This window comes from Stenella coeruleoalba, assembly GCF_951394435.1.
Source record: "Stenella coeruleoalba genome assembly, chromosome: 1".
Lineage (NCBI taxonomy): Eukaryota > Metazoa > Chordata > Mammalia > Artiodactyla > Delphinidae > Stenella > Stenella coeruleoalba.
In genome coordinates, this window is record NC_137169.1 from 150377763 (window position 1) to 150391555 (window position 13793).

General features: G+C 41.7%; 1 protein-coding gene across 1 annotated transcript in view; it reads left to right on the plus strand.

Annotated features, from left to right (window-relative positions):
* The first annotated feature begins 7257 nt into the window (after positions 1-7257).
* The window catches only part of ADSS2 (adenylosuccinate synthase 2), a 40636-nt gene continuing 34100 nt past the window's right edge, over positions 7258-13793 (plus strand). Inside the window, exon 1 of the mRNA XM_079936953.1 lies at positions 7258-7536. Within this exon, the coding sequence (XP_079793079.1) occupies positions 7354-7536 (183 nt within the window). The 5' untranslated portion in view covers positions 7258-7353. The remainder of the gene's footprint in view (positions 7537-13793) is intronic.

Sequence of the window (13793 nt, forward strand, 5' to 3'; positions counted from 1 at the left end):
AAACCTTGGAGGGCGATGCAGACTTGAGGTCCACAAACACCAGAGAAAGAGAGATGCTGTAATGAGAACCAGGTGCTGGGAGGTTCGAAGGAGGGACAAAATGTGGCTAGGGTGGGGGAGGGGTGGGCAGACAGGTGTGGGCGAGAGCATCGCAGGTGCAGGTAATTGAAGTATTACCCTTGACTGGGGTGGGGGTGGGGTGCGGTGGGGTGGGGGTGGGGGTGGGGGTGGGGGGGGCAACTGTTCCTGTTCAGGTGTCTCAGATTTACAAAAGAGCAAGGGGTCCAGGCTGGCTGAAGCAGATCCAAGAGGCCTTGTGTGGTGGAGATGAAAAAGCAGGCTAGGGTCTTGAATGCTACTCTGAAGCATTTGCACATAATTCCACTGACTCTGGGGAACCATTGAGGGTCTTTGATCAGAGGAGTGATGTGATCAGAGCAGCATTTTAGGCAGTACATAGATGTTGCTCCTATGTCCCCCATCCCGGAGGTGGTTTGCTATTTTTCCATGCTAAAGGGCATACACACATTTTCCCTCTCTCCAAGCTGTTTGTCAGCTGTCTAAAATGAGGTTTTACTTCTAAATACTTAACATAAAAATTATTCCATTTCCTCATTTGGGAGGGTTAATTAGTGCTTGGCTTTATAAAATGATTGGGCACGCCACAATGATTACCCTTACTATTTGTGCAGCACATTGCAGAGGAAGCCAAGCATCTGTCATCTCCTAGTCTCACTTTCTGGTGGAAAGGTGACTGCACCCAGCTTATGCGGGTCAGGCCTGGAGACTTGAATTCTTGCCTTAGAAGACCTGCAGCTGTAAATGACTTTCTGGTGATAGAGCACACGAAGACTTAAAGTTACTGTGTCACTCGCCAGTGCCCCCTGCATTCCTGCAGCTGTTTTTCCACAAGACTCTAGCCATGTCATTTGAAAGTACCCTGAAATATTTTTAAACTTAATGCTGAGGTGGCAAAAGTGGTTTAAGTCCAGGGTGCGAGGTTAACTTTCAAACTCTGAAAAGTATTCTTTGGTCTCAACCCTTGGGTTTTATGGGGCTGCCAGCTCTAAAGTGGATGCCTCTGGTCAAGGGATAAGATGCGAGTGTGTGCGTGAATATTCAAGTAAGTATCAGTACTTTGAAAACCCTCATATATACAAAGCTAAGACATGGTTATTCATTGCCTGTCACTGCCCCAAACAAAACTCAAATGTTGTGTCCTACTGAAGGTGGGCATATCAATGATTAAAATGAAGCTACTTGGCCATAAACTCAAAAAGTCAAACTCAAGACCATCTCTCTTCCTTGTCTCTCCTGATTAGGCATCCATTCCACCCTCTAGTAGAGCTGACCAGTTAAAAACGTCCTTCCACCACTCCACTGAATAGAGTGCACTCTAACCAAGGGATTATAAATACATTTGAAACAGTGACATCCTAGTGTTATTTTATGGAAATTACACAAACCCTCCTCTATTGATGTAAATATGCTTCTTTATATCACACCAATTAAAATTAGTCCTTTTACAAGGTATTTGGATTTATTTCTATTATCTAAACTGCTTCCAAGTTTAGACTTTTTTTTTGTTGTTGTTGTTGTTGTTTGTTTTGGGCCCTGAAGTTCTCAACCAGGGATTGAACCTGGGTCCCCAGCAGTGGAAGTGCTGAGTCCTAATCACTGGACTGCCAGGGAATTCCCTAGATTTTTATTTTTAACTTTTCCTTCTCCTTTTATCTATATCACCTGTCGACCTGAAAAATAAAACAACCAGTTATTTTACCAGCAAAATGGGTTTATTTGGGAGTAGTAGAGAATTGCAATTCAGGACAGGCAAGCTATGGTGAATCATGGGCAACTCCAGAGAACAAAGGAGAGGGACTTGCTTTTATTAGGTTTTAGGAAGAAATTGCTAGGGTTGTTTTGAACGAAAGTTCATTGGAGAAGAGCCAGAGTCTGAGCTTGTGGCAGTTTCTCATTGGCTGCAAGTGGTAGTTAGTGCATTGTTGCTGGGTCAGGGAAGGATCTTCCTTTTTCTTGAAAGCAGGAGATAAAACTGCTCTGTGAAAAACGTCCTCCCTTATACCAGAAGAAAAGTAACATTCTTCCTTCTTGCCGCTGGTTATGCAGGCTGCAACAAGTGGCAGGTGGGTGAGAGCTCCCTCTTTAGGGCTTCCTGACTCCATTTAAGATGAGGCTTCTTTCATTTTCACATTTCCCTCTTTGATCACCATCTTTCCTTGAAAGCATTGCTGATCAAGAGTCAGGTTTTCCAGGCTTCCCTGGTGGTGCAGTGGTTGGGAGTCCGCCTGCTGATGCAGGGAACACGGGTTCATGCCCCGGTCTGGGAGGATCCTGTTCATGCTGCGGAGCGGCTGGGCCTGTGAGCCATGGCTGCTGAGCCTGTGCGTCCGGAGCCTGTGATCCGCAGCGGGGGAGGCCACAGCAGTGAGAGGCCTGCGTACCTTTTCTGCATTTAGAGATTTTGTCCCTCCAGGAAGGAGCTTTCCTGGTTGTCCTGCCCCACGTTGGAGGGAAAGTGCAGACTGGAAACCACTGAGGCCACATTTGAGGGAAAAAGAAAAGTAGGAGGGATAACTCTCAGGCATTTCCCATCTAAAGTCTTTATCTTATCAAGGCCATAAACACTGGAGATCATTTTAAAGTGCTGAGCTAGTATCACCCTTTTTGTGTTACTGAAACAAACTTGGATCCACTCACCCATGCACAGTAAAGCCAATCTACAGACAACAGGTTGTGATGAAGGAAAGTGCAGTGCTTATTGCAGAGCACCAAGCAAGGAGTCCAGGCAGCTAATGCTTAATAGACCCGAACTTCCTGATGGCTTTCAGGAAAAGGTCTTTAAAGATAGGGTGATGGAGGGGAGTTGTGGGGTGCATGCTCAACTCATGGACATTCTTCTGATTGGTTGGTAGTGAGGTAATTGGGAGTCAACATCATCAACCTTCTGGTTCCCAAATGGTCTGGGGTCTATGTGCTTGTGGGCAGCAGAAGATAACTTCATCCACCTGGTGGGGATTTCATTATCTGCAAAATAGCTCAAAGGATATGGCTCAGAATATTAGCTATAGCCCTTGAGGAGGAACTAAAGGCCCTTGACTTTGTTTAATGGCTACTATTATTATTTTGTCTTGCTTGAGTGCTTTCCTTTCTTTATGCATTTTCTCACTTCTTTGATTAAATTTATTCTTTGGAACTCAGGGAAGACCTAAGAGGCTAAAGTTTTCCTACAGATGAGAGGCAGGTGGAGGACATGCCAGGGAGAGTGTGTGTGTGGGGGTGAGGGGGTCTGTCCCCAAAAGGCCCCATAGGGTCCTGTTCAGTTACATTGGGTATATGTCATTTTTACAAAGATTTCAGGGGCACAAAGCTTAAAATGATTATGCAAAGCACAGTTAAAGTAATAAGACAAGTTCAGTTTGCATGATGGTTCTGCACCAGGAGCCTAAATCTGAAGGTAATGCTAAATAGGTTAAAAAAAGAGGGTGGGGGTGATCAGGTGAAATTTGTGTAACCAGTGGACTAGTTCCCTGATCTTGTATAATTGAGTTTTTGTCTCTCCAGAGGCATTTAACTATGTGTAACTGGTGGTATTTGCTATTGAAAAAAATGCCTTCTTGTTCAGCAAGTAGGTAATCAAGGGCTATGCGATTTTCCAAAACTATTGATACTTTAGCTAATGAGTCAAGTGATCCTTGTTAGGTTGCTATTGCTTTGGCTGTGGAATTGACTAGCTCTCCTAATGTTCGGAAAGATTTTTAATCATGCATTCACTGGAACTTATTCCGACCCAGAGGAGAAAGGCTCTCCCTTTGGAGGCAAACTCAGAGTCAGGTAGGCCTCCTGGAAGTTCTCTTTTAAGGAGGCTTAATGGAGTGGGCCAATGGAAGGCTTCAAACATCTTACTCTGTAGCTGATGCCAAGGGGTTGCCAAGTGAAATTAGCAGTAGCACTTGGGACAAGCGAAAAAATTTGTTACCGGTTGGACTAAAGGGTCACCATTGTCATGAATGGATTGAAGTTTCTGGTGGCAAACACAACAATTAGGTAAGTGTCCCCCTTTTGTAACAGATTGAAAATGCAGATAAGAGCACTGTCTTTCCAAGAAGAGGGAGAGGATAAGGCAAGAAGTAATAGAGGAAAAAGGTACACAGGCCTGGTCCAGTCATTTTGGGAAGAAAGATGTGTCCTTCAGCAGTTTCCTTCAATTCCTGATCAGTTTGATTCAGCAGTCTCCAGTGCTTTTTATAGGATGGGATGCCAGGTGGAATCTTCTTTAGCTGTGAGATGTTTACCCAAGGTTTGAGTCTCTTTGATGTTTTGTTGCATCTGGGTAGTGAGGGGGACCTTGGTGCAGTCCTTTCCAAGGAAATTCAAAGGCAACCTTTGTTCTTATTGATTCCAAATCAGAAGGGTTGGAGAAAATTGGAAACATTAGTTTGGAGATTTGTAGTCAGATATTAGGGAAACAAGACTTTAGGATCCTGTCCAGCTTATAGATATATAACAAAACCTTAAAGAAAATTAACAGGACAAGAATCTAATATCTACAAAGGTGCAAACATAATTTCTCTCTCCATAACTATCCCCCTTTTATCAAAAGTAATCATAGTAAAACTAATTTGTTTGTATTAAATTTGGCTTGATTATTTACATAAATGCAGTAAGAATAGTGATTGACCATATAAACTCTTTTTAAGGTTACTTTGCTGGAAACTTACAAGCAAGGTACCAGGCTTATTTTTCCAAGAAGTTCCTTAAAATTGGTCATATCTGAGTCTATGTAGCTCTCAAATATTACATTCCAGTCAAAGCCTTGGCAATGTAGTCAGTATTTCCAATTGTATCCTATTATAAGAAGAACAGGTTCTCACTGAATTCAAGTAAATAACTAACTGTACTGTCAGGAAAAAATATTTAAGAGCTTCCGAATTCTGGAAGGATCAGGTAGGAAAAGGTAAATATTTCATCTTTGTTTACAATTGCTGTAAGTCACAGATGCTTAAGAGAAAACGTTTCCTTAAATCTGGAAAAGTAAACATTAGGGGACTAACATAAGAAGTCATAAAAATTATAATCATCCTCAAAAAGACTTCATTCAGAAAAGTAAAACATTAGGGAACTAGCATAAAAAATCATAAAAATTGTAATCATCCTCATTTGTTCATTCAGCCTCCTGTAAATCTTGTTGATCTTGATCTTGGGTTAGCAGCTTTATGAATCAATCAATTTTCCATTAAAGTTTTAGAAACTTTTACCCAGTTCAGTGTTATGAACTTAAAGTTATCAGAAACCTGCATTCTAGAGCAGTGGTCCCCAACCTTTTTGGCACCAGGGACTGGTTTTGTGGAAGACAATTTTTTTCTCCTGGACCAGGGTTGGGTGGGGAGGATGCTTCAGGCGGTAACGTGAGCAATGGGGAGCGGCAGATGAAGTTTCGCAGGCTCCCCTGCCGCTCACCTCCCACTGTGCAGCCTGGGGGGGGTTGGGGACCCCTGTTCTAGAGTATTTGTTAGGGTCTTTTCCAGGAATCTCCTTGAAGACGAAGCATTTTTATAGGAATATTCTTGTAAAGCATCAGAGTAAAACAGTAACTCTCTGTGAATGACAAAAGACTTAAATGTCTGTTATTAAAGATCCAATAAGAGTCCATTATTATGGAATTGACATGGGAATTTGGTAAGTTCTATGACACACATTTTAAGATAATAACTAGAATTATGAATGATAATACACCAGAACATATCAAGATTTCTAGGAATGTCATAATTTCTGAAACATTTATGACATATACAGATGCAATGTAAAGAAGGCTTAGTATTATTTATTTGACAATGCTTCCCATGTAATTTCCCAAATAAGCCTAATTAGTTTAATATCTCCTTTTTAATAAAGAGAGAGAACAGATCCTTCAAGATGCTCCAGAGGCCCTCCAAAAAAATCCCAAAGTTAGTTTAAGGTCAAAAAGACTTCATTTATAGTTTGATTCTTGGGAAGTTTTTAAAAAATATCAAAAATTTTGGACATGACTAAATTGGATCACAGATCATTATAAAATAATATTTATTCATTTAACTAAAGTGGCAAAAAGATTTCAAAGGTTAGAGCATTGTTGCTGGGGCAGGGAGGAATCTGCCTTCTTTTTTTTAAAAGTAGGAGATAAAATTCCTGTGTGAAAAATGTCTTCCCTTATCCCAGAAGAAGAGTAATATTCTTATCTTCCTTGTTCCTCTGGTTATGCAATCTGCTAGGAATGGTACCTGCACGACAGCTACCCCGTTGGGGCTTCCTGACTCCACTTAAAATGAGCCTAATTTATTTTCACAGTATACTTGGGAATCTAGCGACAACTGAAACACTAAACACTACAGAAAGGACCTGGGCTCTGGACTCAGACCATCTAGGTACCAATTCATCCCTCACTGGAGGAAGTTCACTAACTTTTAAACCCTGTAAAATAAGGATAAGATAGTATTACCTACCTCATATGGTTGTGGGAATTAAAAGTGTATTATAGTATTTGGCATATATTGTATGACATGGGCAATTCATTCCTTCTCTCTGAACTTCTGTTACTAATATGTAAAATGAGAAGGTATAGGACTCTACGTGTTCTCTACATTTTCAGGCCTAATGTCCTCTACATTACTGCTTTACTTTCGAGTTTGCCTGTTCCCATCTCTGTTCTTACTTCCAGAGCTTTACTTTCCAAATTATAAATCTATAGTACGTTTCAATTTCATCCCATTTGTATTTTGAAATTGCACCCTTTGTATTTTGTACACACTGTCTCATCCCTTAATAAAAACAAATTAAAAATTATTTAAATATGAACATTTTCAGAGACTGAAACGTGCAGATGGCAGACACCAAATCACTGGTATACGTCGCTTCCGCCAGAGCGCTGCCGGGAGTTGTAGTCTGACGCACAGGCACACACCTCCCCGCCTCTCCAGTTTGAAAAGCGGGAGGACGGGCGGGTGGGCGGGGCGTTGAGGCTGAAGCGCGCTCGAAACCCCGCCCCCGCCCCTTTCCGCTCGCCCGGTTCGCCCTGGAGGGGCGCGCCCGGCCGTGGAAGGGGCGTGGTCTTTCCCTGAGGGGCGGTGCTGCCGAGGCCGGCGTCCTCCGGGAGGTCGTGATTCCCCCCGCGCCGAGGGCGGCGGGAGCGCTGGGCGGGCCTGGCGGGAGGGTGGCGACCCGACAGGCGGCGGGGCGGGGGCGGGTTGGCTCTGGCTCCTTCTTCCTCCGCATGTGGCTGGCGGCCGCAGAGCAGTTCAGTTCGCGCACTCCTGCCCGCCCGCGTCCCCTTCGGGCTCTCCTCGCGTCTCTGGAGCCATGGCGTTCGCAGAGACCAACCCGGCGGCATCCTCCTTGCCCAACGGCGACTGCGGCCGCCCCAGGGCGCGGCCCGGAGGGAACCGGGTGACGGTGGTGCTCGGCGCGCAGTGGGGCGACGAAGGCAAGGGGAAGGTGGTGGATCTGCTGGCGCAGGACGCAGACATCGTGTGCCGCTGCCAGGTGAGGCGGCCGGGCTCTGATGGGAAGCCGGCCCCTGAGCTCGGGCCCAGAACTCGCATTCACCGTCCAAAATAAGGTGTCACCTTGAGGTTCTTTCCTTTTATTATGAGCTGCGGCGACGTGGAGAAATGGCGGGAGGTCGGAGACCCCTGCCCTGGGGCCTTGGGCTGAGGGCTCGGGGTGGCTCAGGAGGAAGATGCGGCTTGACGGGGAGCCTTTGAGATGCGCGATGCCTGGGGAGTTGCAGTTCTCGGTCTGGGGACAAGTGCTCAAACCCAGGACTGAGGCCGGGGTGGAGGTGGGTTACTGTTCGAATTTGAGGAGCTACCGCCCGAGGCCTGCTGGCGACTCCGGGCGGAGACCCTACGGGGCCGCAAAACCTTCCCCATCATCACCCATCCGCTCAGGGAGACCAAGTGGGCCGAAACGCCCTGAAATCCAGACTCACCACTTCCCCACCTGCAGGCCCCGAGCTTGCAGAGCTTTGCCACCTCCGGGCCACTTTGTTGACATGAGAACCCACCTCCGGGGCTTAGGGCTGTTTGATGACTGTTTAGTGTCCCCGGTTTTTTTACTCGGTACCCGGTATACTAAGGGGAGATTAATTTTACATGTTGGTCCCAGAGGTGGGAATCCCACCCAGCTCTTTTACGATTGAGGCAAGTGAAATACACGAGTGTCAAATCTAGTATTTAGAAATATTTACAGTGTTACGCTCACATCTAGAGTGAACTTTCGGGAAATGGAATGGTAAGGTACTTCCTACCGGGAGACACGTGGTTTTCACTGTAAGCTTTCTTCCTATTTGTCGTTTGCTTTGAAGCAGCCTAGAGGCTAGGCCTTTGTAAAGGCTCTTAGATAACTGTTACCAATTTTAAAATTCGAAATAGTTGAGCAATAACTACTTTCAAAACGAATGGTAGTGTAATATCTGAAGTTAACCACTGCCTGTTTAGGTTGCAAGAATGTTTCTTCTTCATGAACTTACCTGGCACAATATGATGATGCTGTGTACATTCTAACAAGTTCATAGGCCCACTTGATTGGAAGTTTTCTACCTAAAATTGAGTACCATTTGAGCATGCAGAAAAGGTAATCGTAGGCACATCAAAAGTTAAATAAAAATCTTGTTTTTTGCGTGCAAAAATCCATCCTGCCCGTTCCTTGGTTAAGACAGCTGTTGCACCAGTTGCCTCTTAGTATTACCACTAGCACCACCACCAGCACCTCCCTTCCAGCCTTCTATTCCTCCACCCCTCTGGCAACACGCATACCTTACTTAATAACACCCCTAAAGGGGTTGCCTCACACTGCCTTAGGAGCTGCTCCAGAAGGCTGGCCTTCACCTTCCTTTTGTCTTAAAATCAGATCTGGCTGTGCTGTGGGGAAAGAAGTATGAAAATATACCTAACTCTTTCTGGGTAGGAGGGGAGAGAGGCTGAGACCTGTTTATTTACTTCACTGTCATTTCTGACATCTTCCTTACACAGAAATAGTAGTGCTCGGGATCAGCTACATTATGGCTTGTAAGAAGGTTTTGGGAATGTGACCATTTTGCCTTTATTCTGGAAGATCCTCAGTTTTAACATCCCTTTGAAACGTAGTAGAATTAGTTTGTTGATTGGAGAAGGTGCTACTGTGTTACTGTAAAAAGTAATCTTGAAGGAGGTCATGGACCAATCTGATCTGATGCCCTTGGAAAGTCTAGAGAGAAGTGACGGAGAAGGAGCCAAGTTTGGCTTTAAAATGTTAGCTGAGGGCTTCCCTGGTGGCGCAGTAGTTGAGTGTCCGTCTGCCGATGCAGGGGACACGGGTTCGTGCCCCGGTCTGGGAAGATCCCACATGCCGCGGAGCGGCTGGGCCCGTGAGCCATGGCCGCTGAGCCTGCGTGTCCGGAGCCTGTGCTCCGCAACGGGAGAGACCGCAACAGTGAGAGGCCCGCGCGCCGCAAAACAAACAAACAAACAAACAAACAAAATGTTAGCTGAAGTTAGAGAAGAAACATATGAGCAGACTTGTTAGGCAGACTTTACTCACCGGGAAAGTTTTGACTTACTACCTTCCTTATATAATTTAAAAAGTGTTGTATTCTTCTAGTGCCTTTTAAGAGCTCATCATTAGAAGGATTCTTACGTCTTGTTAGTGCAGGCAGATAAGTAATGAATAGACTTAAGAATATCCCTTGTGATTCACCTTGGTAACTTTATATCATCTGGTCAGTCCTAGTAAGCTGACATCTACTTAGTGAAGTTCTCCTGACTTATAAAATTGATGGTTATGGAATGTTGAAATTCTTAATAAGTATGTATAGAGAGCTGGGAAAAGTCAACTTTAGGAAAAACATTTTGAGCTTGAATTGCCATGTTTGATGATTCAAATTTTGTGTATTATTGAAAATAATATGCACTTTGTTAGAGTTTAAGCAGTATATTTTTGTTATATTCATGCCATAATCTCAGGTTTTATACAGTCTTTCTCCAGAAGTGGTATACACAGAATGTATCTCTAATGGAATCATAAAATAAGGAATTTTTTCCAGTAAAAATACAGTTTTTTTAAAAAGAAAAGCTGACACTGCATTTAACTATATATTTTAATATTTAAAATGCCTGTTTGGAAAGAATATAAGCAAAACTAGTGGCATTTTCATCATCATAGCACTTAAGACCTGTATTTTAGATTCAAGATTTATAGGAAGTTACTTATAACTTGTTAGATACACTAGATCCTTAAATAAGTGTGTAGGACTTGCATGAAAGGATGACTTAATTTTAAATCGATAGGTCTTTTAAGAAAAAGAGAAGAATTAAGTATAGGACCAATTCCTGGCACAGTTCATTCATCCAACAATCACATAATGAATATCTACAGGGGACCACTTAGCCCCAGAGTTAAATCTGAAAAAGGCAGGGCTTGTGCCCACAGGGAGCTTATAGTCTAGTGGACAACTGTTTCTTAAACAAGTATTTCCCAGGGTGGGGATAGAGAAGGGGACTAGTACAGGTTTTTCCGAAGGGTTAAAGTATGGGAATAGGAAGCCTCCTTCCTGGCAACACAAAAATAGTTTTATTAGGAGAATATTACTGGGTTTTTTTCTCCCCAGATACTCTCAGAGTAAACTATTATTCTTTATTTTCTTTATTTTGTTGAGTAGAAACTACAGAGATTTTAACTATTGTACTTTATACCAGACCTTAAGCATGGGCTTATTTATTGTTCTGGAGAAAGTAAAGCTTGGTAGTCTCAGCTACAACTACAGGCATGAAGTTGCCTGTAATCAGGAATAGGTAGAAGAGTATTTCTTTGTGTTTTTTCCCCAGGGCTTTAAAGTTAATATAAAGAGAAAATCTTAACTAAAATTAATTACAAAGGGAAAGTATATCCTGTCACTTGCTATATAAAGTTGGCCATAAAAGTAAACACAATGAAAAAAAATGTTAATTTATAGCTAGATGCTGGTATTTGCTGAAGGCTCTGAAACCAGCTATTAGCAAGTGATAGAGAAATGTAAAAGACATACCAGCCGCAACTGAGGCGTTCTCCTTGAAATAATCAGAAAGGTTGAAAGATAATTTAAAAGAGAATAATTTCAGTGTTTTTTAATGCCTTGACCTTATACAGCTAAAATTATCTTCTAAACCACTTCCCATAATTTTGAAGATGGTGGAGAATTAGCATTTAAGGTAAGCCATTCTTCCAGTGTTATAACAATTGCTATTTCTGTGTCTCCTATCAGGATTGTTTTTTATGTGTAGTATTTCCCAAGTGCCTACATAAGTGTATACCAGAGTGTGGTGTACTTGGTTAACTCCTGCTTTCTCGGATTACTGTGTTTTCCCTACTAGAATGTACGTTTTCTCAAAAAGAGGACTTGTTCCTTTTTTGTTTTCTTCCATAGCATCCAGTACTGTGTGAGGCAGAGAGGAAGTAAATACTCAACAAATATTTATTGGGTGACCTGGATCACCCTTAGAAATTTCTGTGAATTCAGTAGTTTAGCCCTTTCCTGTATTATTTTAATATACCCCTAGACAATTTAATTGACTATTGGCATGACTTTAACGTGGAATCCCCAACTTTCCTTGGATGAACATTTGTTAAGTAGTATTTTTAGCTAGTATTTTTCATGTACCATTATGTTCAAAGGCTTTACTAGTTTATTTTAGACTTATTTCTTGTATCTATGAGAAAATAGATAACTGATAATTGTATCATTTTTGTGTATTTCCTCAGCAAATTTCAGTTGAATGCTCTGTGATTCTAGTAAATAGTTTTTCCTTGTTGAGGGCAGTAGATCTCAAAGTTTGGTCGATGAGGATGTCTCAAGTTGTTCACTATTTAAACTTATTGTATTAGTGTATATAATATACCATTATCTCTATTTTTGAGGCATATATTTTTTAAATTATATGAGGTTATCTCAGTATCAGATCAATATTATTCTGTTTCTTTAATTTTGGTGAGAACGGGTGGGTTAGTTCGTTAGTTTTAAGTATCTCTAGGAAAAACTTTTGCCTAGAACAAATCTAGAGTGAACTGGTGAATTGATAATATAGTTAATAGCTTACTTACTGTAACTGAATACAAATCTACTTATAGTATCTTTTGGGGACTAGGTCAGATTTTGATTAATGTGGTTGAGCTACATACCAATAAGTGAAGACTGGTGATATTAGAATACTTTTATCTAACGTCAAAGGGATATTGAGGTATTCAGTATTATCTGGGGAAAGCAATTGAAAAGAACAGTAAGTATGTATAGCACAGGGAAGTATACTCAATATTTTGTAATAACCTATAAGGGGAAAAGGAATCTGAAAAAAATATATATATGTATGGGACTTCCCCGGTGTCACAGTGGTTAAGAATCCGCCTGCCAATGCAGGGGACATGGGTTCGATCCCTGGTCTGGGAAGATCCTACATGCCACGGAGCAACTAAGCCTGTGTGCCACAACTACTGAGCCTGCTCTCTGGAGCCCACGAGCCACAACTACTGAAGCCTGTTCGCCTAGAGAATGTGTTCCGCAACAAGAGAAGCCACCGCAATGAGAAGGCCGCGTACCGCACCGAAGAGTAGCCCCCCCTTACCGCAACTAGACAGAGCCCGTGTGCAGCAATGAAGACCCAACGCAGCCAAAAGTAAATAAGTAAATATTTATTTAAAAAAATATATATGTATGTATAACTGAATTACTTTGCTGTACACCTGAAACTAACACAACACTGTAAATCAACTATACTTCAGTCAAGAAAGAAAGAAAGAAAGAAAGAACGAAAGAAAGAAAGAAAGAGAAAAAGAAAGAAAGAAAGAAAGAAAGAAAAGAACAGTAAACAGTTCCCATGGCTACTCTGGCTCCAAGACGGAATGGTTCTTTACATTGGACCAACTTTTAATTATATTTAATTCAATATAATAAAATTCCTCTTTAAAAAATAAGAGGTCCCATGAAATTTTTAAAAATGGGATTTTTGTGTCAAGCTTTTAAACACCCTTTTAAAGGAAGAATTTTATTCATGAGAGAAAACTTTTTTGACTTGAAATCTGCAGTTCAATTTCAATGTGTTTTAAGAAAATACCTCCATAAATGTAATGATTAAGTGAATTTTTATCAAGCATTTAGAGAGCTGCACAACATTATTGGTTTATGCATTTTTTGCTTGCATGTCTGATCTTCCTGACTATGACCCTGGTCATCTCTGACCGTTGTTTAGTAAGTGTGTATATTAGAGTTTGGTACCTAGAGTCTAGAGCTTCTTAATTAGGAACCTGAGATCCTCCAAGGCCATGCCTCATTCCATTTTCATTGTGAGAAGTTGTTTTATAATGGTAATTTAAGGTACAAAATACAAGGTACTTGAGATTTTTATCATTTGTGTGACATTTATCTGTGTATGAAACTGGAAGGTAACCATAATACTGTAAGGTAAAGTAGATACTGTAAGCCTTTAAGAGATAACTGAGCAGTATACTTGGATGTCTTTGCTAAAAAGAAATTCAGATACCCTGTATATGTTTTCCTATCTAGTGTGTCTGGTTACTGTTGAATAGTTTAATTTGATCAACTTACTGCTAGTAACTTAAACCTGCTCTACTTTGAAATCATAAGCTAATTGCAATTATATGAATGTTTTTATAAAAGAACAGTCATCCTTGTTTATAATTGCTTTATTGCTGTAGATTGCTATGTTTTAGTTTTGGCAAATAGTGAAGTGTTTCATCAGGAAAGGGACACAGGCCTTTCAGTGTTTACCAAG